The sequence below is a fragment of the Microtus oregoni genome, unplaced genomic scaffold (assembly GCF_018167655.1).
Source record: "Microtus oregoni isolate MIOR12 unplaced genomic scaffold, Mior012 000032F_ref0000030, whole genome shotgun sequence".
Lineage (NCBI taxonomy): Eukaryota > Metazoa > Chordata > Mammalia > Rodentia > Cricetidae > Microtus > Microtus oregoni.
Window position 1 is genome coordinate 1,322,676 of NW_024543091.1, and position 25,855 is coordinate 1,348,530.

General features: G+C 40.7%; 1 protein-coding gene and 1 pseudogene across 1 annotated transcript in view; both read left to right on the forward strand.

Annotated features, from left to right (window-relative positions):
• The first annotated feature begins 2,849 nt into the window (after nucleotides 1-2,849).
• LOC121466246 lies at nucleotides 2,850-3,004 on the forward strand (annotated as a pseudogene).
• A 2,434-nt stretch (nucleotides 3,005-5,438) lies between these two features.
• Nucleotides 5,439-25,855, forward strand: part of Me1 (malic enzyme 1) — a 122,781-nt gene continuing 102,364 nt past the window's right edge. Inside the window, exons 1-3 of the mRNA XM_041679649.1 lie at nucleotides 5,439-5,717; nucleotides 20,932-21,065; nucleotides 22,795-22,944. Coding sequence (XP_041535583.1) covers nucleotides 5,640-5,717; nucleotides 20,932-21,065; nucleotides 22,795-22,944 — 362 coding nt within the window. The 5' untranslated portion in view covers nucleotides 5,439-5,639. The remainder of the gene's footprint in view (nucleotides 5,718-20,931; nucleotides 21,066-22,794; nucleotides 22,945-25,855) is intronic.

Here is a 25,855-nt window from a genome sequence, read left to right on the forward strand (position 1 = left end):
TTTGTTTTTTTTAAAGTTTGACATTTCCGCAAAGTTCTTTAATTTTAGGTTTTTACCTTTAGATCACTTGTGTTTGTTTTTTAATCTAGTTACTCCAGCGTAAGGAGAGCCGGGTGGATCTGCACAGGTGCTTGGCACTCGTTGGTATTATGAAATTTAGCTGGCCCCTCTCAGACTGGCATTTTGTGGCTGGATTAAGTGGCCGCTGGTAAGCTGTCAGGAGTTCTCACTATCCATGAGGCTGATGAAATAGACTGCTGACCCACAACTTCCACCATCTCAGGAACGGGGAAGAAAAGATGGTGATCCCCCAAACCTTACAGAATAATGCATTGATCACACCCCCACCTCCAAGTATGCTGCAAACTTCTTAAAATGCTTTTCCTGCATGTGAAATAATATATGCCCTTTATGTAAACCTCAAACATGGTAGAATTATAAAACAAAATGTACTGTTAACAGTCTTGGAGCATATTTTCTAACTTAAAAAATTATCTATCATTACTATTCAGATTCTGGCATTATTTTTAATATTATTAGTTATTACTATACTGGTTATTACAGCTAAGTAATGCATGGTTCTAACAGGCTCAGCCATGTTTCAAATATTTTTTGTTTGTTTGTTTGAGATAGGGTTTCTCTGTGTAGCTTTGGCTGTCCTGGAACTCTCTCTGTAGAACAAGCTGGCCTGTCTCAAATATGTAATTCCTTTATGGCTCCTTGTTCACCTTCTATGAAACTAGTGTAATTTAGTGATCTAACTATGATACTTAAGGTACATTGCAGAATGTTGTATTGTGGGTAATTTAACACTCTGAATGAGTCGTAACATATTTTTAAGGGATTTCTATTTTTCAAAAAATTTAAAGAAAATGCATCTCACTAATCCACAAGGAAAGGAATTTGGAAGGCGTTTTGAAACCTCTTCCTAGACAGTGATCAGCAGTAACCATGGCAACAGATATACTGAAAATAACCCTAAGGGTTTAAGTCTGAATTTGAACTGAATTATGATGATATACTTTGTGCGTGGGTTCATATGTGTACGTGTGCACACGTATGGAGGCCAGAGGTCCCTCGTGTGTTGTTCTGCAGGAGCTGTCCACCTTGTTACGACAAGATCGCTCAGTGAACTTGATTAGGCCAAGCTAGCTGCCCAGGGAGCCCAGGGGCCCCACTCATTTCTGCTGCCGCAATGCTGGGATTGTTACAAGTGCATGCTCCAAGCCTGGCTTTTAGGGATTGATTCGGGTCCTCATGAGCTCTGGTACTTTACCAATCTGATATATGCACTCTTTAAATTACTGAACTAGGTTCTTCTCAACTTGCTCACTTATACACACTTTATATACCTGTCTGTAATCTATGTCAAGCCTATCACCCACTCCATATGCTAGGTGAGTTAGTGATGGGCACAGCTGAACAGAGCGCTTCATGGACCAGAGCGGAAGCGCGTTTTCAAAGCCGCTTCAACTGCTTCTGTAACAAGCGAACTCTTCTTACAATGTGACTTTGACATGCCTCGCATTAGCGTCACAGAGAACTGGCAATATGTGACTTCCCAGGCTAGGTTTTCTGGAGGAAAATCACTGTCTAGCCTGTCCTTTGGAATACTTGCTCGGCATCCATACAGGCCAGGATCCATGTCGATTGTTTGCTAGTGCTTGAGAACCTCAAATCAGCCCATAATGAGGAGCCACGTATGAAGAGACCCTGAGACTCCCTGAAGACAGATACAGAGGGAAACAGGGCCTATGTGTATGTAACCAGACAGGCCCCAACTGCCAGGCAGATACACTTTGTTCCAAGCCGACTTCCCCTCTCCTTCTCTTCCCTCCTCTTTCTTTCTTGAGATAAGCTCTCACTCACTATGTTCCCTTGGCTGGCTTGATGAATTCCTGCTTTAAAAGTCATACTGCCTTCAGAGTAGCTGAAACTTGATGGGCATGTCAGTTCCTCTCACTGTGGCCATGTGAGAAACCATGGGCCAGGTACTAAGAAACTAGACCAGTCTCCCATTAGGCGGAGAGCACATGGTGATTGCCATTGTTTAATTGTCTTGAGGCAATGTCACAGAGCACCCGACTGGGATACTCTATGTCCTTCTCCACTTTGGAGAGGAACACGTTTTCTCATTCCTGTAGACCGAACAGAGCTCCTGCTCTTCAGCCTAGAGAAGCTAATGAGAAAGGCGAACTTTAGCATACACTTCATAGCTGACCTTAGACCTAGATAGATAAATTACATATTGGGGAAGCTATGTGATATCTGGTAAAACCAAAGCAAACCAAACCAAAACAAAAATCCTTGCATGAATCTGTTTCCAAATATCTTTTCTCTAATATATTACCTAAGAGAAGTAACCAAATATCTTTTCTCTGAATTAAAAAAAAATACAATGCAGACAAAAACAATTTCAAAAACCACTTACTTTATTATAAAAGAGAATTGAATACAAACAGAAAAATTGAGCACAATGCTATCAATCACACAAGGTTAACACTTAACCGTAATAAAGTCTGTTCATCCTGCTTTGTAACACAAAGGCCTCTAACTCTTAAAATTTTAAGTAAAATTTGTATTCCTAAAGCAAGTTCAGAAGTCAGGCATGGTGGGATACACCTGTAATCGCAATACTGAGGTTGAGGCAGAAGAATCACAAGTTCCAGGTCTACTTGGGTTATTTAGGGAAACTGTCTCAAAAACAACAACAAACCCAACAAAACCAAAAACCAAACCAAACAAACAAATCCAAAACCAAAGCACAAAAGCAAAACATAGATAACACCCAAATTAATTTTCTTTTGTTGTGGCAGATGATAATGTTTTTCATTGTAAAGGTAAGTTGCAGACTTACTTGGCAGGGGAAATACCATGGTCATGTAGGCAGCTTTCCTAAGGCAAAGCTCACCATTCCACTCCAAGTCTGCTAACCCCTGAGGTTTCCCCAAACATGGGAGACTCAACTGCATATTTGTGGCAGTGGGGGAACTATGTTCCCACTTCAAAAATGGGGGAAAAAAGATAAAATTAGGAAACCAGAACGATGTGCCTCACTTCTTTTCTTTTCAGTTCACAATACATAGTTCGTATTATTGAAGAAAGTAAGGGAGACAGGCGGGTTACTAAGTTGTCAAGGGCACACAAGCTTTGGACAGATAAGCCAGAATAAGCCAAGGAAATCTGACTGCAGAGTCCAGATTCTGAACTAGTCGCTTTAATGCATTTTGATGGACATGTATGTCAGCTATGACCTGTCTACACAGAGTTTCCCATTCTGTGTTGATGGAATATTTCCAGGGCTACCTCAGTGGAGGACATATTTGCCACATACATGTAAAGTGAGGCATTATGGGTTTTCTCTTGTAGTTACCCCGGAGAAAATGCTTCCAGCATTAAAAGACATTTTCAGGTACTTAAAGAGAAAACATCCTGTGCTAAAAAAATAAATAAATAAAATAAGTAAAAGCATATTTTAAAATGCGACTTCATGTTGCTAATTGCTGAAATCTCTAATTTCTCATAGTTTAGATGTTGGGATTTTCTACATCTCTTCCTATATATTGGCTGTAATGGTGACCCAGCCTGAAGGTTAGTATATGGTAAGGGTTCAGCAAATATTTTGAATGCATTTTGAATACCTTATGCACTGGAGGTTGGACTAAGAACTTCAGTCATGCTAAACAAATGCTCCAGCCTCTACTTCGAACATTCTATTTTATGTACAATTTATTTTATGCATATAAATGTCTGCCTGCATGCATGTAGTGTACCGCATGCACGCAGTGTCTGAGGCACTGGATGGAGTTCCAGATAGTTGTAAACCACACCGCTTGGACCTTGGGAACTGAACTTGAGACCTCTGTGAGCGCACCGAGTGCTTTTAAGTGCTGAGCTATCTCTTCAGCACCTATTTTTAACATTCTTAACATTATCAATTATGCACAGAGTGACACTGCAAATACAGTTTCTTCCAAGGGAAGTGAAGGCAAAGGAGTTTTGTTTTTGTTTTTTTCAAATCTATGCACTTGTTTATCTATGTTTTGGCGATAAAACCTAATTTTACAAACAATTAAAAAGAGTGAAAAGTGTGGTGTTTCTTGTGGACACATGGGGAACTGGTTCTTTGGAGTGCTTTGTGGAAGTGCCTGTGGATGTACAAAATAGCTCCTTGGGCTGCAAGACCGGAACTGTCATCGGAAAAGCAGCAAGCATACAAGTAAAAGATAGGAAGTTTACCTACCCTGGAGGGGTTTTGTTCTATTTAATCCTTTGTTACGTTGGCAAGTAGGAAGAGGCCTTTTGGTCTTTACGGGTTATTCTGTATCTGTGTTCCTGGTTACAGACCTTAAGTCCCAGAAACAGGAATGGACAAGTAACATCTTTAAATTCATGTCCTAACAGCTTCATTAATACCGTTTTATTTTGCCTCTCCTTGACCATCTTCGAGATTGGCTGTTAAACTGTTTTTGGCTCACACAAAGGACTCTAATTAAAAAGCGCCTCCTCTAATTTAGGAGAGTGAGCTTTGTAAAGTACACCTTCTTCTCAGATGTTACGAGGTTAATCATTTATGGATTATAAAATTCACAATGAAAGGTGTACTTAAATGCAAGAATTGTTTTTGAAGAACTCTGCGATGCTAATAAAATGTTCTCTATAAAATACCTGATTCTATTCTATTTAAAAAGTAGGCCAAAGCAACTTCTGTATTCATTCAAACATAGCCCAAGAACTACTGTTGTATTGATAGGTGAAGCAAAGCAATCAGAAATGTAGGAACGTCTATTTTATTGGTACAAAGGCAATATATAACCCCACACGCTGTCCTGCAGTGTCTAGATGAAGACCGTAGAATCTGGCCATCCTACCTTACAGAAAAGAAAGGAGGCACGGAAGGCATTGGCGTCTGAAGGCTACTTTTTCTTTTTTTTAAATCAGACATTCCTTTTGGCGGAATGGGATCTGTCTACTTCTCCAGTCCTTGAATCTTCAAGTATAAATATCAATAATACAACCACAGAATTTCAATACTGACCCTCTTTCATCAAAGGAGAAACCATAGTCTTGCAAAATTAACATTTTGGTTTCCAGAACACTCAGGAAAACCGTCCTTAAGCCCAGTAGGACTGTTCACTGGACCCCCTGCGCTGTTAACACCTTTCCGTTTATCACATTCAGATATACTTCCCATTAGACACTACTCTGAAACAGCCGAGGAGTCGCTCCCTCGCCCAGTGCCATCGAGGCCTGGGCTTTCTGTGTCAAAGTTCACCCCCTCCTGCATCGGGGCATGGCTGGCATCCAGAACGGCGGGGTTAGGGGAGGACAGTGGACCACGCGGAGGAAGCCAGGACTCCGGGCGGCCCGCCCCTCACCCGTCCGGGCCCAGGTGGCCCGCTCGCCGCCCGCCGCCCGCCCGGCGCCCCGCCCCCGCCTGCTCGCACGGCGGCTCGGCTGATGCCGCCGTGACTCAGCGCTTCTCGCGGGCCGCCGGGCCGCGGCGGCGGCGGCTAGGCGCGGGCTCCTCCCGCCTCGCCACCCCCTCTCGCCACCCACGCCCGCCCCCGGCCGCGGGGCCTTCCCTCGCGCGGCCGCCGCCCGCCGCACTCCGCGCCCGCCCCGCCACCGTGCCTGCCATGGAGCCCCGAGCCCCCCGCCGCCGCCACACCCACCAGCGCGGCTACCTGCTGACGCGGGACCCGCATCTCAACAAGGTGAGCCCCGCGGCCCCGCGGAGAGCCGCCCCGGGTCCCGCCGCCGGCCCCTGGGCCGCGGGGACCCGCGTCCCACCGAGGGGACGTCCGGGGAGGCCACGGAGGAGCCGGCGCCCGCGCCCCTCGGCATCCGCTGGGGGACCCCCGGGAGAGATGTAACTTGTGCCCCGGACTGCTTTGTCTGCCCTTCTCCCGAGGACCAGGAGCCCAGCCCGGGAAGGGACGTGTGGTCCAGTGTGGCCATTGAGCGGTTTCTGTGAGGGTGGCAGGCGGGCGGGCGGCCAGGGCAGCCGCGATGTGCCATCCTTGTACAGGTGACTGGCTGGACTGGCAGTGACTGGAGGCTGCTGTGGAGACAGTGGCTCTGCTGGTCCAGCCTGAACAGAGATGGGTTGAGTGCCTGGGAGCCCATCGACCCTGTGGGGGGATGCAGGGCCTCTTGGTTTCTGGGATGGTATGGTTAAGAGGCTAAGGATGCATGGTGGGTGGCTTCTCTTGGACCCTGCGTGCATGCCTTGCTGGGGAAACTTACGTGAGATTGTGGTAAAGCCGTTTATTTTATCCATTTTTTTTTCTTTCTAAATTCTAGCTCTTGGGAAGTTATTAACCCGTTCTCTCTCTCTCTCTCTTTTTTTTTATTGAAAGGAAATTCAGTGTATGCCCTAATCAGAGTTCTTTTTTTTCCCCAAGCTGTGACATCTCTTCTCCCACTCCACACCCAAGAACTCTCCTAAATAAAAACACTTTAGAATCAATCTTTTTTAAAAAAAAAAAAATAACTAGGTCTTATTTTACAGCGTGGTTTGTCTTTAGATTGGTGTGTGTGTGTGTGTTCCTGACATTTCCAATTTATTCAGTATGTGGAGCGTGACCTGAGTGTCAGCATGGAGACCTGTTCACTCATTTGGGTTATCAGTTTAGTGAACCTCCTTTTTTATTAACAAGTGGATCATCTGTTCATTCCCTGCTAGTCGTGTTGTTGGTGACTTGTTGATCATTATTAGTAACTTACTGAGGTGTGATTATTTCATCTGTTATAGCTAGTTTGAGTTTCCAATTTTTTGGTGGTGACATTTACAAATCTTTATCATTTATTATTATAGCTATTTTATAGTACATGCTCTAAAATTTTAACATTTCCTACTTATGTTTCCCTCAAAATAAATTTAATTGCCAGTTTGATTTTTTTCTTCCTTTATTACTCTGTAGGTCAAGGCTTATTTTCACTAGAACAAAGGTAAACTTTGGCGTGACAGATCCACTTACGACTTTCACCTGTTACCTGCCTGCCCTAATTTATGACGAAATCCTGGATTGCTTTGACAAGATCACCTGAGTAGTATAACCTGTTTGCTTTTCTTAAGATTGACGTGTTTGTTAAGAGTGGGTAGACAGGCCTGACCATCCCTTAGCAAAGGTATGCTTACCCCACTGTGTTCAGAAGCTCCCGTCCTGTAACAGCTGATGCCAGTTTAGGATAACATTGTCACATAGATCTTGAAGCAATGGTAGAAAAATGTAGCGTTAATGTATTCACACATTTTTCTGTAATATATCAAATACAGAGAAAACAGTGACGTAGAAATCTGGGTCAGCCGGGTGGTGGTGGCGCACACCTTTAATCCCAGCACTCGGGAGGCAGAGGTAGGCAGATCTATATGAGTTTGAGGCCAACCTGGTCTACAGAGTGAGTTCCACAACAGGCTCCAAAGCTACACAGAGAAACCCTGTCTCGAAAAGAAAAAAAAAAAAAATCTGGGTCATCCTGGGGCAATCAATAAAATGAATTTATTTAGCCTTAGGATCAGTATGGTGCCTCGTGAAAGTCCTGTCATTGAAAGCGGTTAGCTGTCGTACATTCAAGAGTCCTCTGTCTTCATTAGTAGGACAGGATTTTTAATTCAGTTGTTTTATTTATTTATTTATTTACTTTGAGGTGACCTGACTCCAAAGGGATGATGCTAATTTTAACTCTCTTAATGTCCCCTAATAGTCTAGCCTAGCCTGTCATCTGGTTGTAGAAAGAATTTTATGGTCCTGCCTTTGGGTGACTAAGACACACTTCGTTAGTATTATTTCCTTACATATAGGTGTGGATGAATCATCTGTGGGGGCTGGGGAGATGGCTCAGTGGTTAGGAGTGACAGCTGCTCTTGCAGAAGACCTGAGTTCAGTTCCCAGACTGTATCAGGTAGCTTACAGCTAGAGGCACCGCGTGTGCGCGCGCACACACACACACACCTCCAGCATCTCCACCACTTAGCGTTCCATTCACTGTCTCCTTCTGTTAGTCAGGTATTCAGAGTGTTTTTCCTGTTAAGTTGAAGTAAAATTATTGTTTTCCTATATATAGCAGAGTCATCTGATTAACTCCCAAACTTAGCCTTCAGCTTAAAATATATTTGATGATTTTCTTCTTTCCATTTTTGTGCAATTCCTAGAATTAAAAGGATATTAATTGATTCAGTAATAATTTCCCTGTGGAAGCCTTTCCTAATTATCTTATTTCCATTATCATTATTTAATGCTTAACACTTATACATTTGGTTGTCCCATATTAGCTTATATTTATTATGTTGTCGGTATTTATTTATTTATTTAGTCAAGGTCTGATTGTGTAGTTTTGGCTGGCCTGAATGACATTCACTGTGAAGACCAGGTTGGCCTTGAACTCAATAGCCATCTGCCTGCCTCTGCCTCTCAAATGCTCCGATTAAAGGCATTAGCTACCACCCCAACAGATGCAGGTGGCTTCCCAAGTCTTAGTTCTGGCATCATCCTAAGACAGTATGCTCACAAATGTAACTAAATAACTTATATCTAACTACCACACATTTATACTGAAGCCTAAAGTTCATTTCAGTCTGTTAGTGTATAATGGAATATAGTTAGAAATGTTAGAATTTGGCTTAATCTTTACAATCTGTGAAATTTTAACCACTTATTGTTGTAGGAGGGCCTGCTTATTCATCCCACCCGCCCGGCTAGCTTAGCCCTAAAATAACAACACAAAAACTGTACTAATTAAATCACTGCTTGACCCATTAGCTCTAGTTTCTTATTGGCAAATTCTTACATTTTAATTTAACCCATTTCTATTAATCTGTATATCACCATGAGGTCATTTCTTACCAGCAAAGTTCCGGCTTGTCTGACTCTGGCGGCTCCATGGTGTCTCTCTCACTCTGCCTTCTTCCTCCCAGAATTCAGTCTGTCTTCCCCGCCTACCTAAGTTCTGACCTATCAACAGGCCAAGGCAGTTTTCTTTATTCATTAACCAAGAAAAGCAACATACAGACAGCAGGATCTCTCACACCAACTTATGGATAATCTTGAGGAGGTAAAAATCAGCAAAATCAAAGTTAACAGTAGACATGAAGTAAAAAAGAAAACCTGAGAGACATAGGGTCTTCAGAATTCTGAACCCGATTGCTTGCTAAAAATCAAATGTGTATCACTTCAGGCTGATTCCATCATAGCTGGAAAGTACATCTGTCTCATGCTTAGGGGATTTACTATCTTCTATTTACTATAGCACACACACATACACACACATAATTTTTTTTGATACAGGATCTCACTTGGTATATCCCAAGCTGGCCTGAAATTCATTTTATAGACTAGGCTGGCCTTGAACTTAAAGCAATCCTGCTGCCTTAGCCGCTTGAGTGCTACAATTGCAGGTGTGAGCCACCGTACTCTGCAGCCTGAAGTACTATTTTAAGATGCTCATCTATGCCCACCATATAGATATGTATATGTAGCATGTTTAATTTAAATTTTTTTATTTCTAGGATAGCTTTTGATTTAGATGGCTTGTATATTTTCAGAAATTTTATGTGGTCAATATTTATGTTTTATAAACTGATGTACAAAAATTAAAATTATATATACAATAAAATATTATTTTTATTATTTCTCACTTTGTTTATGCATTTGTAGGAAAACACTAATTGAGAACTTTATTATCTGTGATTGTTCCTATGCATCTCTACATGCTTCCCCTCTTAGGTATTATAGGAATGTTGATCCAGTTGTACCTAGTGACAGTTTCTCAAAAAAGTATAATTTGGACGTGTTATTAACTTTGGGATCTAAAAGTCGAATTTCTGAGAAGTACTGCATAGCTGCCTGCTTTTCATCTTATCAGGAGCTACTTTGGTTTGTTATGAGGAAAAGAGAAAGAAACACATCTTACGATTAGGAGCAGAAAGCACTGCAGTTTAAGACAAGTGATTATTGTTTTGTATAATAGAGAGAATATGAAAAAGATATCATTATTTTTCCTGAGGCTATGCACGTAGATTTGTGATATATCTAAGTCAACCGCCAACTCTTCTGTTCCCAGACACCCAGAGCCTTTGAATTTGAAGGTAGAAGATAGTTTATATTGGACTCTCACTGGTCTAAACTGGTAACTGTGGATTAAAACAATAGAAAATGTTTTTGGAAAATCATAGGACTAGGAGTTCCAGAGCTTTTACACTAAAAGGTCACTGATATAATTTTTTTTCCTCGTTAAGAATACCAGTAGGAGTGCTTGAGTTTATGATGGTGATTCCATCGTGAGTATTCACAGGAATCTGAAGATTGAACGGAGTCAAAGACTGCAGTACAATATTAAGAGTTACAATATCTTTTAAATTATTCAGAGTCTTCAAAGGTATTTTCTGACTTGATTGTGACATAGTATATCTATATTATAAATTAACACACACACATGTTAGAAAAGCCTTATTATGCTATGTATTGCATGACTCCAGAATTCTTATGTTGGAATTGTAACTCCCAGTACCTCAGAATGTAATCAGAAAGGTAAAGTCCCTAACTACGTAATTGAAGGGAGATCTTTAGGGTAGGCCCTAATGCCATGATAATGAGAATTATTAAGGTTTATTATAGAAGAAAGAGCTGTGAGGACACAGGGAGCAGTTGATAGTCGGTGGATCAGAAGCCTGTATGTGGAGTAGGAGAAATGTCAGGATGAAACCAACCCTGCCAGTAGGTGGATCCCAGAATGCCAGCCTTCACAACTGAGAAATAAATTGATTTTGTTTAGACAGCCCTGCTTGTTGTACTATCCTTTATGTTGGCAGCCCTGACCATCTAATACACACATGTGATTAAAGAAGTTTCAATTGTAATACTTTCACGTGTGTTTACTACACTCTGGTGGTATCTATTATTTCAATTTGAGAAAAAAGTAAGCTAGCAATCAGTCAGTGTCTCATAGTCTAAGATCTTCCTGCTTTGGCTCCTTTAAGTGGAGATTCTAGAAAGCTATTAAGGAATATCTTTACAGAGTAATTCTTTTCTTCGTCCTCAGAGTTGCCTATGGGACTCTAGTTTAGCCCAGCTTCCTGTTTTCTATGCACATGTGTCAAAGTCAGAGATTTTATCAGAGGCTTGGACAATGAACCCCGGGTCTTTTGTAGGTTCAGAAAGAACTCTACCACTGATCTAACTGTAGCCCTCCCCACTTCTCTTTTATTTTGAGACAGAGTTTGCATTTATAAATTACCCAAGCCTGCCTTGAATTTAGTTGATCTTTTGCTTCAGTCTCTTGAGTAGTTGGAATTAATTGGCACAGACTACCGCATCAAGACAAATAAGTAATTTTGAGATGAGGGTGAGTGTTACTATAGTGACAGGTCTGGTTAGTGAGCTCGATACTAAGTTCATGATTTGGGCCATTAGCTGAAATGAAATTGAAACTGGAAATGCTCATCCTTCTGCTGTCTTTTAATTTTTTACTGATTTGATGTCTAATTCCCTATTTTTAGAATATACAAGTGTATATTCAAATGTAATAATAGGATCATGATCAAACATTGGTCAGATCAGTGAATATAAATAAATCAGATTACTAAAACTTGTTTTTGATTATTTGATAAAGCTCAAAATAACTACACTGTGCAGAAGAATTATTCAGAACCGGGCTGGGGATATAGCTCAGTTGATAGAGTTCATTCCTATCTTGAACAAAGTACAGGGTTTGATTTCCTGCATGGCATAAGCTGGGCATTGTGGTGCAGGCCTACAAACCCAGTACCCGGGAGGTAAAGGCGGCGAGGAGGGGTGGGAATTGGAAGTATAAGGTCATCCATAACTGCGTATTGAGTTTGAAGCCAGCCTGGGCCACACGATGCGCTGTCTCAAATAGCTAGAACCAAATGTTACAGAATGGCCAAGTAAAGGTATGGAAAAACACAAACAAGAAATACAGATGAAGATCCTCTGTTAGACAGTGCAGTGTTCTTGTTCTGAAAAATTAAACAGAGGTGGAAGCAGGAGGATTTCAAATTTGAAATCAGCTGAAGTGCATGGAGAGTTGTGCATCAACCTGGATCAGGCAGTGAGGCCCCACCTAAAATATCCTTCAAATCAGACCAAAAAAATCAGCTAGAAATCCTACCCCAAATAAAAAACAAAATGTAGATGAGAGAAGGAAATCTTTATAGTGATGGGTCAATTCGGAATAAATTTATAATAGTTATGAATATAAATAAAGTAATTTTCAACCACCATCACATTAAAGACATCTTCCTAAATTCTGTGTTCTTATAAGGAATGTGGGGGTGACATATGTTAATTACTTTAAGTTATTCATTCTACACTGTGTACATTTCCCTAATATATGTAACAGATACAATTTCTATTTTCAAATTTAAAATCATTAAAACTAAATTTTGTCTTTTAAAGTTAAGTTTAAAAAAATAAAAGTCACTGTATGACATCTAGGAGAAGTCTAATACCTTATATCTTAAGATAGGAAACTTTAATTTCTCAGGCAATTTATGATTTTTAAAGTCCTCAGGAAAATTCAGTTTATCAGGAAAGTGGAAAACAATTATTCCTTCTTTGAGAACAACATGTAGCATGAAGGTATTTATTGCTGGTTTCAAGGGATCACAGACATCAAATTACGATGTAAAGTTGGAAATGCTGGCATATGGAGACGCGGGGGTGATCTATGCAGCCATTGCCAGTTTCTATTTGTATGTTTAGACCATTTACATTCAGTGTGATCGTTACATTTGGATCTATAGCTACCATTATTAGATGTCTGTTCTCTGATATTTACTCTGGGATTTCTCCTTTTCCATTGTTTTAATATTTATAATTGTATTTTAGTCTACTTAGAAGTCTTATGATCATATCTCTTTGCATAGTCATTTTTCTTTATCAGTTCTGGAAATAATGAAATACTACTCTTATAGTCTATGCAGCATTAAGATTTTGCTACTCATTTGGAATGTACCACTATTACTGTCTTGTGGGTCTCATTACATTTCTCTGTGGCACACTGATAGAGGTCCTGTCCCTGGGCAGGAGGGTCTGGGATCTCTAAGGTAACTGAGCAAGCCCGAGGAAGCAAACAGGTAAAGAGCATTTCTACAATGATTCTCCTTCGGTTCCAGCCGCAGGGTCTTACCTTGAGTTTCTGCCTTGGCCGTTAGATGGAAGACAAGATAAAACTGTCCTTCCCGGGTTGCTTATGGTCGTGGTACTTTATCACAGCAGCAAAATGTAACTAACCTAACACCGAATCATGGACTTTCCAACATAACTTGTTGGGAACTATTAGCTGAGTGATGTGAACTTTATGTATCACAGGGGTGCCCATCCATTTGGTCAGTCAGTATTTCTTTTTAGGAGTGCCTTAGAGGGTGTTCCTGGATGAGTGTAACCTTTGAGTTGAGTAAAACAGATTCTCCTTTCTAGTGTGGGTGTGCCGCATTTAACCAGTTGAAGGCCTGAATGGGATGAAACAAGCAGGGAGGTTTTCTTTCTGCCTGTCGTTCAGCTGGGACATCAGGGATTTTTTATTTTTTATTTTTTTGTTTTGTTTTCCCTTTTCCATAAATTCCCTTCAAGGATCTCGTACTTTGGGCTTCTTGGGCCTGATAGCATAGCACCGACTCCTCTGGGTCTGCCGCTTGTTAGAGGTAACAGTGTGGCTTTTCTGACCCCCAGCCAGTGAGTCGATTATAGTTCTCTTATAATTAGTAATTCTCATATATATGTGTGTCTATACAATGAATTCTGATCAATACAACAAACTTTACAAGTTCAATAAAGTAGCAAGCTTAAGTCAGAAAGCATCTCTACACGTCAGCTGTGGCCCTGTGGAGGAAGCTGCCTGTGGAATTTCTGGCGTTATGTCAGAGGTGCCTTAAAATCTGAAGTGTAGTTCTCTGCAGCAGATCTTGACAGGTTTTATGCCAAAGGCCATTTTTACAGTTCGTTATATACCTTAAAAGCACCCTGTAGAATAAACAGTGCACCTGATACTACAAACAAAACCGGTTATATTGAAAATATTTAAAAATTTGTGATTCAAGATATTAAAGACTCATTGCACCAAAACAGTATACCTGAGATGCTGACAGGTGTGACAGGCGTGTGCAGTTTAGAGCGAGTCTTTTGTGTACTGTTTTGAGAGTTAGACATGGCAAGATGTTATTTTATTTGTGTGTGCATGTGCGTGCATGTGTGCACGCGTGTGTCTGTGTGTATGTGTGTGTGTGCGTGCACATGTATGTGGAGGCCAGAGGACAGCTGCAAGTGTTGTTCCTCAGGAACCATCCTCCTCTTTTTGAGACAGAGCCTCTTATTGACCTGGAACTTGCTGGATCTGGTTAGGCTAGATTTTACCTTAAAATATTTAGGCATTTTTTTTCTCTTTTGAGACCAAGGCTGTATACCTCAGAGTGGCTTTGAACACTTTTCGTTTTTATTTACTTTACTTGGATTAGGTAGAACTCACTCTGTAGACCAGGCTGACCTTGAAGTCCTGCCTGACCTACCTGCCTATTCCCTCAAAAGTCACCACTCACCACACCTGGGTCTGTCCTTGATCTCTACTCTTCCTGCCTCAGCTTCTCTGGGGAGTGTTGGAATTATAGGCAGGCATTGTACCTGGACTCTAAATCCTGGATTCTAAATCAGTAACCCCCACCCCCACCCCCCATTAAAAAGAGGCCGGGGAGGCATTTAATCAAGTGCCCAGTGTACAATTATGAAGATGTTACATTTGATTCCCAGCACTCGTAAAATAGTGGTGCACGTCTCTAACCCCAGCCCTAGTTGGAGTGGAGACAGGAAGATCTTTGGAGCTCATTGGCCAGGCAGTCTAGCTGACTTCTTGAGTTCCAGGTTCACAGAGAGACCCTGGCTCGGTAGGGTGGAGAGCAGCTAAGCAAGATGATCAGTGTGGATCCCTGTTGTTCATGCACATGCCTGCATGTCCACAAACATCTGCACACACATAGACACAAGCCAACATACACACACACACATGATGATCAGTGTGGACCCCTGTTGTTCATGCACATGCCTGCATGCCCACATACATCTGCACACACATAGACACAAGCCAACACACACACACACACACACACACACACACACACACACGATGATCAGTGTGGACCCCTGTTGTTCATGCACATGCCTGCATGTCCACATGTCCACATGCATCTGCACACACATAGAAACCAATATATACACACAAGAACAAGATTTGCATGCCACTAGGAAAAATATAAAAAAATTATTTTAATTAGAAAAAGTTTATTTAAATAATAATTTTGAGGACTAAAGCTGTGGGGAAGGAATGCTTTTCTTTTTATAGATGTAAAATATGTATATAAACTGTTGTAAAATTCAAAATATGATAATAAAAATTCAAGCTCAATTTAACCTTTTTAAAAATTTATACCTGTATTGAGACAGGATCTCGTTATGTAGCTTCAGCAACCCTTGACTTTATAATCATCCTGTCTCCAGCTTCCCTCATGCTAGAATTACAGGCATGCACCTAGCTTCAATTTCACTTATTTAATTTAAAATCATAACTAATAAAAATAGAAATTCTCCTCTTGTATATGTATGGCAATAAAAATTTCCAAAATTCTAAAATATTTTAAGTATGAGGAAATATTTTTAAAAATTGATTTGTCAGATTATTTGCAGTAACATTAAATCTAGATAAGTTTAAACAGTAGACTATGAAAAAAGAGTCAAAGACATCTCATTTAGACAAAAAAATAATACTTAAAAATTAGAATGTGAAGTATATCAGTAATGTGCTTTTAGTCCTTTTTTTACTATATTTAACAATATATGAACAAACTTTTAGTCCTTTTTACTACATTTCTTCATTTTAAGTCAGTAGATCATCTGCTGAATGGACTAGAGCCTAATAGAATTGGTGTAGTGGACATGTTGTGTATTCTTTCCATCACTAGTTCTATTAGTTTTTGTCAGTGTACATTGCTATGCAATCAGTTCCACCAAAACCAGTCTGTCACCTCAAACATTCTCTGTCCCTTCCTCTGTGGTGAGCTCTTCTCTCTAGCTGGGCCCCTGCTTTTCCAGAACATCACGTGAGTGGAGTCTGGTTTCTGTCACCTGGCCCAATGCGTCTGAGGTTAGTTCACACTGCATGTGTCCGCAGTTGTCTCCTTTGTAGCCATGAGCGTGTAATGGGTGCTCGAGCTAGCAGAAACACTGTGCCTGTCTTCATGAGCGTGTGACGAACACTGCAGGGTGGCTGCACCTCACTCGTCTTCTCTGTAGAACAACTGAGATGCTTTTGGCTTAGTAGTGTCTTTGTGGTTGTTACCTTTCACTTGCTTTTGTGATTTGTGATGTTTCTTTCATGAAAGAAGAAATAGTGTTTGGTTACAGAAGATGGTTGAGTTAATTCACAATTGGTGGATTACCTGTTAAGTGTCAAGTAGCATTCTAGGCACTAGGTAAACAAACACCCATTTATGTCCTCTTATTTCAGTTGTCTTAAGCACATTAATAAATTTGTCGTCACAGTTAGCATCCTGTGTATGTTATCCGTCTCAAGATTTTTTTGTAAGAGTTAAAATTTTTGCATTTCTGCGTGGTTTAATTTTAGTTATAATTCTGAGACAAGTGAATCCAAACCACACAAGTTCTCTGTGAGCATTAAAGATGGTCATTGGAAAGGACAAAATGTGTTTCCTGATACGTTTCTGCTGAATCAACAACTCTCTCCCGCAGCTCCTTCAGTGGCTGTTTGCATATGGATTCTAACAGAAACCCCTCATGCTAGTGGTTTGCTTCAGATCTCTGTAGAGGAGGCGTGTTTTCTCCGGAAGCTCTGTGGAGTCCACAAGAAGCGTTGTTTTGTTGGCCGCCCTTTGCAGTGAAACAGAATGGCCTTCTATTGTCCGGTGGTTGAGTGCAAGGGTTTTGAAGGCCGAAGGAAAAGAGAGGGTGAAAGTCAGACTGGTCTTCTGAGGGTGAGCTCTACAGGCCGTCTGGAAACCTGATCTGCGTATGGACATTTAACCTTCTCAACTCCATGACAAACTTGAGAGAAGTCCAGTGCAAGTCAGACCCTGCATGTGCGCTCCGGAGCCGTCATTTGTTGTGCAGGCCACGCAGGAAGGCACGAATGTACAACTTCTTTGAAACACTTCACTGCCAGCTTCTGGACATGGCTGACTTATCAGTTTCTGTAAAATTGTCCTGAAATGATGATGCCTCTAGTGATATGGTAAATAAAAGCTATGGTTAAATTGAATCATGTATTATCCTAAAAGTTCCAGGGATTCTAGTTAAGTTTCCTTATTCCCTGATTTTTTTCTACACCCTAAAGGGTCACAAAATGATATAAACTTAATAATGGGACCTTTTTTTTTCACTTTTGACTTGGCCCATTTCACCAGATGTTTAAGCCTTAATTATTAGTATATTTTTTTGTTTTGTTTTTAACAGATGATTTGGTGCTTTAGTGTGTCTGCGAATATTTGGCAAGCAGTGTAGGAGTCTGCAATTACTAAACATCAAAGACTGGGGAGATTTCCAGATGGCATTCTCGTTTACGTGGTGTATGGTATACTGTATAGAGGTCTGCTCGATCAGACAGATGGGGGAAAACATAAGTAAAAAGGCCTGGTGGACTCTCTGAGTAAAGATGGCTAAGTGCCACTGTTACTTGAGCTAGGAGCGTGTGTTAGTACTTCTGACCACAAGCTGTATTCTCAGAATACCATACTTTGGCTGGTAGTTTTGCAGGCACTCACAGTGTATAACATTTAGTGTTTCACTGTTTCTCCTTGCCATTTGTATTTATTTGAAGGGTTTTTTTTTTGCCTTATATTTTCTCCTTTCCTTTTCTTCCCTCCTTCCTTCCTCCCTCCTTTCTTCTTTCCAGTCTTTCTTTTTGTAGTTTGAAAAAAGTTCAAATTTCTGTTCTGTTTCAAACACACACACACACACACACACACACACACGAATATGTGCAATTGAAAAATCTGTTGAATTATTTGTTCCATCTTACGGATGATTCTTGCACAAATGTCCCTTTTTGGTTGCTTTAAGTTTAAAAGTAATTTTACCATAATAATCAATTTTCTGAACAGCATTTTATACTTTTCAGCAATGTGTTTCTAAAATTCAACATGTAAAATGTCCTGTTTTACAACTCTGAGATTCCATCTTACACCTGTAAGAATGGCCAAGATCAAAAACACTGATGACAACTTCTGCTGGAGAGGTTGTTGGGAAAAGGGAACACTCCTGCGTTGCTTTTGGGAATGCAAGTTGGTACACCCCTTTTGGATATCAGTATGGTGATTTCTCAGAAAATTTAAAATAACCTTTCTCAAGACCCAGCAATACTACTTTTTGGTATATATCCAAAGAATGCTCAATCATACCACAAGGACATGTGCTCAACTATGTTCATAGCAGCATTGTTTGTCATAGTCAGAACCTGGAAATAACCTAAATGCCCCTTGACCAGAGAATGCATAAGGAAAATGCGTTAAATTTACACAATGGAGTACTACACAACAGAAAAAATAAAGACATCTTGAAATTTGCAGGCAAATGGCTGCAGCTAGAAAACATATTGAGTGAGGTAACCCAGACCCAGAAAGACAAATATCATATGTATTCACTCATAAGTGGTTTTTAAACATAAAGCAAAGAAAACCAGCCTACAAATCACAATCCCAGAGAACCTAGACCACAATTGAGGACCCTAAGAGAGACATACATAGATCTAATTTACATGCGGAGTAAAAAAAGACAAGATCTCCTGAGTAAATTGGGAGCATGGGGACCAAGAGAGAGGGTTGAAGGGGAGGGGAGAGGCAGGGAGGGGAGTAGAGAAAATGTCCTGTTTTGTGCATGCAATAAATTGAGTTATTACGGCAGGATTCAGGAATCATTAGTCCTCATTGTACGGACATTCAGGGACAGAGGGAACAGCTGCAGAGCCATTTGTGTCTTTAGTGTTCCTGTCCATCTGTCAAGAAACAGTAGCATCACAAGGTCCAGGCCTTAGTCTTGGGGCTGCAATGATAAAATATCATGGACTGGGATTTTAAAATGCAAGGTGTGTATTTTTGCCTTTCTGAAGGCTGGGAAGCCCCAAGTGTAGTATCTGGTGAGGGATCCAGTTCCTGCTTCACAGACAGCCATCTGGTATCCTCACATGGCAGAAAGGACATACAGGTTCTCTGAAGTGTTTTTTTCTTAGTCTAATCTTATTTTTATCAGGGCAACCCTCCATCATACCATTTCAGCACTTAATAATGGACCTAAGGAAATAGCAGCCCGGTCTTGGATTAGATGTCTTTTATGATTCAGTATTTCCACTAGCAATCTTCTAGAGAGGATTCCTCATCCCAGTCTACCAGATCAATCTTCTTCTGAACGAATGTTGGGCCTCTTTGCTTTGACTTCCTGTAGTGTACTCCAACAAATCTTTTAGATCCATTTTGTGTCAACTCCTTATTTCTATTTTATTTGTTTGTTTCTTGAGTTCTATAGTCTTCTACAATTACTGTTGCTTTATAGTACCTATGTTTATGTAAACAGATAATTTGATATGGGTATAGTAATAATGGTGATGAATCTAGAAATGCCTTAGGATCAAGCACTTGGGGTCAGTCTTGAAAGGAGAAGCAGGTAAAAAGGAGGTTTTCTTTCTTTTATTGGGAGGTTGTTTTGTTTTATTTTCTTTGTAATAGCCCTGGCTGTCCTGGAACTTGCTCTGTAGATCAGGCTGGCCTTGAATTCACAGAGATCCATTTGCCTCTGCCTCCTGAGTGCTGGGGTTAAGGGTCTATGCCACCACCGCCCAACAGAAGGACTTTTAAAGTTAGAGTGTAATTACATAAGTTCCCCCCTTCCCACCCGTCCCTTGTTCCCTCTTTTTTAATTGAGTGTGTCTTTCTTGTCTCTCTCTCCTCCTACCCACACACATGCTTGAATATATAAATACAGCCTGCTCAGGCCATTTAGCATTACTTGTTATCTGTATGATTTCAGGGCTGATCATTTGGTTATGGATAGCCAGTTAGGGCCAGCTTGAGTCTACAGGTCTTATGTCCAAACTGTGTGGTGCCAACAAGATCACTCTCGATAAAGATGCCATGCATGGAAGACTACAAATGTGCTGCATCTGGGTTTGGGAAGAAATTCGTGTAACCAGGATTGCATAAGGCTGGTGGGAGATAACCTGAGGTGGAGGGTTGGAAAGGGTCCCTGCGAATCATGCAGTTTATTTCCTGACCCAGTTCACAGTTGGAAGCACAGCAGGTGTCAGCTGACCTACTTCTAGTCGCATTTAAAAATAGATAACTATTCACGTTCATATTTTCTGATGTTAATGATTGTATCTTTCATTTTTCGGGTACACATGCATATGGTGTATATACTGTATTATGTATGTGTGTGTATGCACATGTATGTGTATATACAACTGTGGAGGCTAGAAATAGACTAGGTGTTTTTCTTGATCACTTTCAATCTTTTTTTTTTTTTTTTTTTGACACAGGAGCACTCACTGACACTGGAGCTCACTGATTGGCTGGCCAGCTGAAGGTCTCCCCACCTGTCTCCCCATCCCTAGTGCCAGAGTACCTGACCTGGCTTTTGTGTGCGCGCTGGGCCTCACAGCCCAGTTGCTCATGTTTGCGTAGCAGCCACGTTCCTGGCCGAGTGCGCTGTCTCTCAGGCCTCTCACGTGTGTGCTCTTGAGTCGTTTCTTCCTGTCCATTTCCTACTCTCAGGTTCTGTAGATAAGGAAGCAGATGGCTAGTGCACAGTTGGCTGGCTGTACTTCCAGCAACGCTAGGCCCTGCCCTCCCCAGATCTGTGCTTGTGTGCTATTTGTCTTTTTCTCCTCTGGAAATCATTGTTTTCCTTTTCTTCCTAGGATTTGGCATTTACTCTGGAAGAGAGACAGCAACTGAACATCCATGGATTGTTACCGCCTTGCTTCGTCAGTCAGGAGATCCAGGTCCTCAGGGTAGTTAAGAATTTTGAGCGTCTGAACTCTGACTTTGACAGGTAACACATTTATGAACATATTTCTCTTACACTCTCTGCTGTTGTTTTTTATAAAAGAAAGTTGGGGTATTACATGATTTGGAATGGATAGTTAACTTTAAGGAGAATTTGTTTGCAAATACAGTAATTTTTTTTAAAAAAGTATTTACTGTCTTTATAGAATCATTTGAATTCTCAGTTTATTTTTTTCAAGATAATTTTTCTATGAGAAAATTAAATATGTCCACATTTACTTAATATATTTATATGTAAACATGAATATTCTCCACAAAAGGAAGAAATGCCCAAGAAAATTTCTTTCCTCGTTTCTAAAATTGATCATTGGTCATTACTGGTGTTTCTGATGGCTGTCTTATGGCGGAGTGATGCAGACTTTCAGTCCTGAGCAGTCTGGGCCTTGGTAGGGCTTCCTGCAGGGCATGGTTTTTCATCCACACCACAGCAGGGTGGAATCTGATGGCTGGAAGGGGCCGCCATCTCATCAAGTTAAGTTTCCTTTGAAGGAAGTGCTTGTGGAAATTATGTTAGTCTCTTCTGAGGGCAGTTTTCCCAGTGCTAATGTCACCTCTTGAATTTCTCAGCCCCATTCCAATTGGCACAGCAGAGAGTAAGCTTTTGGCACACAATCACACACTTAAGTGATCTCTGACCCACACCAGAGATCAGTGCAAAGGGTCTCGTTGTTCCTGAACACAGTTTTTCACAACTTTTTAGTTGTACAAAGTAGTTTGAATTGAAATACATAAAGGGTTATGCATAGAAAGATAACTAGACCAGAATTGCCTCTACATGGAGAAAGGCTGTTAAAATGTGTGGCGGTGCATTTATTTAATCCCAGCACTCAGGAGGCAGAAGCAGGTGGATCTCTGTAAGTTCCATGTCAATCTGGTTTGCGCAGTGGCTATCTAGGTCATCCAGGACTGCATAGTGAGATTGTCTCAAAAAGAAAGGAAGGAAAGAAAGAAGGAAACAAAGGGCCATTAGTTTGCTTGAGTTAGTGGTTAAACTCAACTATGATATTTTCATCTCTTTAATTATAAAATAAGGACTATGTCTGTCCAAGTACTGAACAAAATTATGTTATTTCACAATAGTAGTGATGTTTAAATGGTAGTAATCCAATTTATGTTTCCTCATTCTTTGAGATGTTGAGTTTTTTGTATGTATACATTTGTGTATATGTGTATGTGTGCATGTGTCTGTGAGCATGCACATGCTTGCACTTGTAGAGGTCAGAGGTTGGTGTTGGATATCTTTCTCTCTAGTCCTCCACCTGTGACAGGATCTCTCAATGAGCCCAGAGCACACTGACTGGCTAACCTGGCTGGCCAGTGAGCTCTGGGGGTTTGCTTGACTGTAACCCCAGCACCAGGTTATAGATATGGACCCCAGAAGTTCAAATTCAGGTCCTCATGTTTGCACCTCAGGCACTTTCCCCACTCAGCATCTCCCCAGTTTCTTAAAGGATATTTCTAAAAATTGTTGCTATTGTTTTTGTAAGGCGGGGTCTCATTGTGTAACTCAAGCTGTCCTTGTATTCATTCCTGCCTGAGTTGCCCAAGTGTTAGAATTAGAGGCACATGCCATCCTGCCTGGCTTCATTATTCATGCTTTCTACTTAACTAAAGACGTACTTAGTACTTGATTGGAATTAGATTTCTAATAGCTATTTTTGCAGTTAGATTTTGATTGTTGGATATAGATCTAAAATTGTGTCCAATTTCCACAGGTATCTTCTGTTGATGGATCTGCAAGATAGAAATGAGAAGCTCTTTTATAGTGTGCTGATGTCTGATATTGAAAAATTCATGCCTATCGTTTATACTCCTACTGTGGGTCTCGCGTGCCAGCAATACAGTTTGGCATTTAGGAAACCGAGGTATGTAAACTTTTATTTTAAGTACAATTTGTATTTTGGAGAATGGAAAACTGGCTCCCTGGTTATTATAGCTTAGCTCATTCTGCTCGTGTAAAAGACCTGAGTTTGAGTTCAGTTCCCAGTGCCCACAGTGGGCTGCTCACAACTGTCTGATACTTCTTTTCTGGCTTCTCTGGGTTGCATTCATGTTTATATATACATTAAGTAATTAAATAATTAAAATTACATTTTCATTAACTGTAGTCACTGGTACACAGCAGGTCTCTAGGACTCCATTTATCTAGTTGAAATTTGGCATTCTTGACAATCATTTCCTAATCTTGCAGTAAATCCTATTTTGTTGCTTGCACTGACTGACCACTTGAGATGGCACACATTAGTGATTTTCCATGCAGTACTTTCTGTGTTTGACTGTTTCATTTAATACATTGTCCTCTATGGTCACCCAGGGTTTTACAGTGACAGGGTAACCTCCTCCTTTAAGGCCAAATAATAACCCATTGTGTGTGTATCTTCATTAATTCATTTGTTCCCGGCATTGAGTTTGGCTCTGTGTCTTGTGTATTGTGAGTGTATTTGACAGTCTGACAGTGACAGCAGTTTGACAGACTGATTCATTTTCTTTGGATCCATCACAGCAGTGAGATTGATAGATGTTTTGTTTTTAAATTTTTGAGGTCCCTCCCCATTGTTCTCTATAGTGGCTGTATTAATTTCCTTTGCTTCCATCACCAGGTAATTTATTTTTCATTCATACCCCAGGCAGAATGTCTCTCATCATTTTGAGGCTATCCATTTCAGAGGTCAAGTGATAGCTGACTGTGGGTTTGATTTGCATTTCACTGATGATTAATAATGTTGGATTATTAATGTTCATGTACTTCTTGCCATTTACCTGTTTTAAATTTTCTTAGCAGTTCATTTATTCTATCTTATGTTTATGTCTTGCATGTATATATGTGCACCACATGCATGCCTGGTGTCTTCGGAATTTGAAGACAGCATAGAATTCTCCTGCCTCTCTTTTCTAGGGTTACAGGCATGTGCCACCGCGCCTGGTTTATGTGGTGCTAAGGACATGGCTTAGAGCCATGTGCATGCTAGGAAAGCACTCTGCCAGCTAAGCAGTGTCCCCAGCCTCCCAGATCAATACTTATATGAATAATCCTATTCTTAATGACTGTTGAGGGAAAAAGCTGGAATATGCATTTATTGGTTTCATGAGAAATTTCGTCTCCTTGGCATAGATACTTTGTGTTGGCGTCAGGATGTCATGGATAATCAGTTTTCAGACTGTTGTTGGGCTTGCTTAGGTTGTCTTATTCCCATGTGCCCACAGCACTGTAATTTTTATAGAATTCTGCATATTTGGTGTTTCTGTCTGCTTCTCACAGCACATTTAATTATGGCTAACCTTTACACAGATGGTAGAGACAGCTCTCTGTTTTTCTGTTCTACTGAGTTCTATCTTACCTGAGTTACTTACTAATATACCTTGTGAAACGTTTCAGAAAGCTTCGTACAAATTAATTATACAGGCGTATAAAGCAGACTTAAAGAGTTTCTTTTGAAGTATTTCTCCTTCCTACTTACTATATATTTTGAACTTAAAAATGTTAAATATTAATTTTATGTGTATGAGTGTTTGATTGCATGCATGTAAGTGCACCACATGCATGCCTGATGCCTGTGGAGGCCAGAGAGAGAGCATTGGCTCCTCTGGAAATATTTACAGATGGTTGTGAGAAGTCATGGATGATGGGAACCAAACTGGGTCTTCTGCAAGGGCAGCAAGTATTCTTAAGTCCTGAGCCTGAGCCATCTCCTCAGTCCCTACCTACTGTATTTTAAACATGCATTTCCCCAAAACATGTCTTTTTTTAAAGCTACATTTCATTATACTATATATTTGATAACCATGTTCTTACTTTTGATATTTTTAATGTCTGTCAAGATAATTTTGATCCCCAGTCATAGCTAGGTTATAAGATTCTAGAGAGGGAAACTCTTTCTGAGACAGGGCTCTCTATGTACCAGTTTAACCTTTGTTTCCCTGTGTAGACTAGGGTGCCATCAATCTCACAGTGCTCCAGCCTCTAGCTGTGAAGCTGGGATTGTAGGCATGCACCACTACACTGGACCCGAAACGTCATTATTTCAAGTTATTCTTGCAGTCCTGTTGAGTATCCAGTTGCCTGGCTGGTGCTCAGTTAATATGCCCTTTCTGCTATCTCACTGAAACAGTAATTCAGGAGGATCCTGTTCGTGCACTCTTAGAGAAAATGTTCAGTAATGATGATCCATCATTTCCCCCTGCTGTTTAAGCTTATTATTTTAACAGACAAATCCTCATAAATAATTGATCCTGAAGCAAATGCAACTCCAATGAGTCAGTCTACAAGGACAAAGAAGTTTGACTGAGTGTAGAGAGCTTGAATGCATACTTTTTTCACTTCTCATCTTTATGTGGGGAGTACTGATTTTGGCAAAAAGGTGGAGCTGAAAACAGATTAAAAAACAAAACAAGTCTTTCCCAAGATGCCCAGACTAGTACTGTTGGTCCACCCAGAGTCAAGGTGCAAACAATGCTCTCCAAATTAGTTGGAGAAAGCTATAGTGCATTTAAATTGAATTCTTAGCCTGTTCCTTAGAATAATATCTATTTTGTGAGTTTTTGGAGGGTGGGATTGGATGTAATACAAATGATATAGCTGAATAATCCTCAGTCGTGGTTATTGTTGCATAAGCATTGTAACACCCTCAGGATGCTTGCCATCCGACGGGACGCAGAGCAGTGTTCACCAGCCTTACCATAGTCGTGTACAAAAGAGTCGTTTGCAAAAGAGGAGCATCCAGATAGGTGGGCCTAGAAGTCAATAAGATGTGTGGGCTGGGAACTTAATAGATGCTG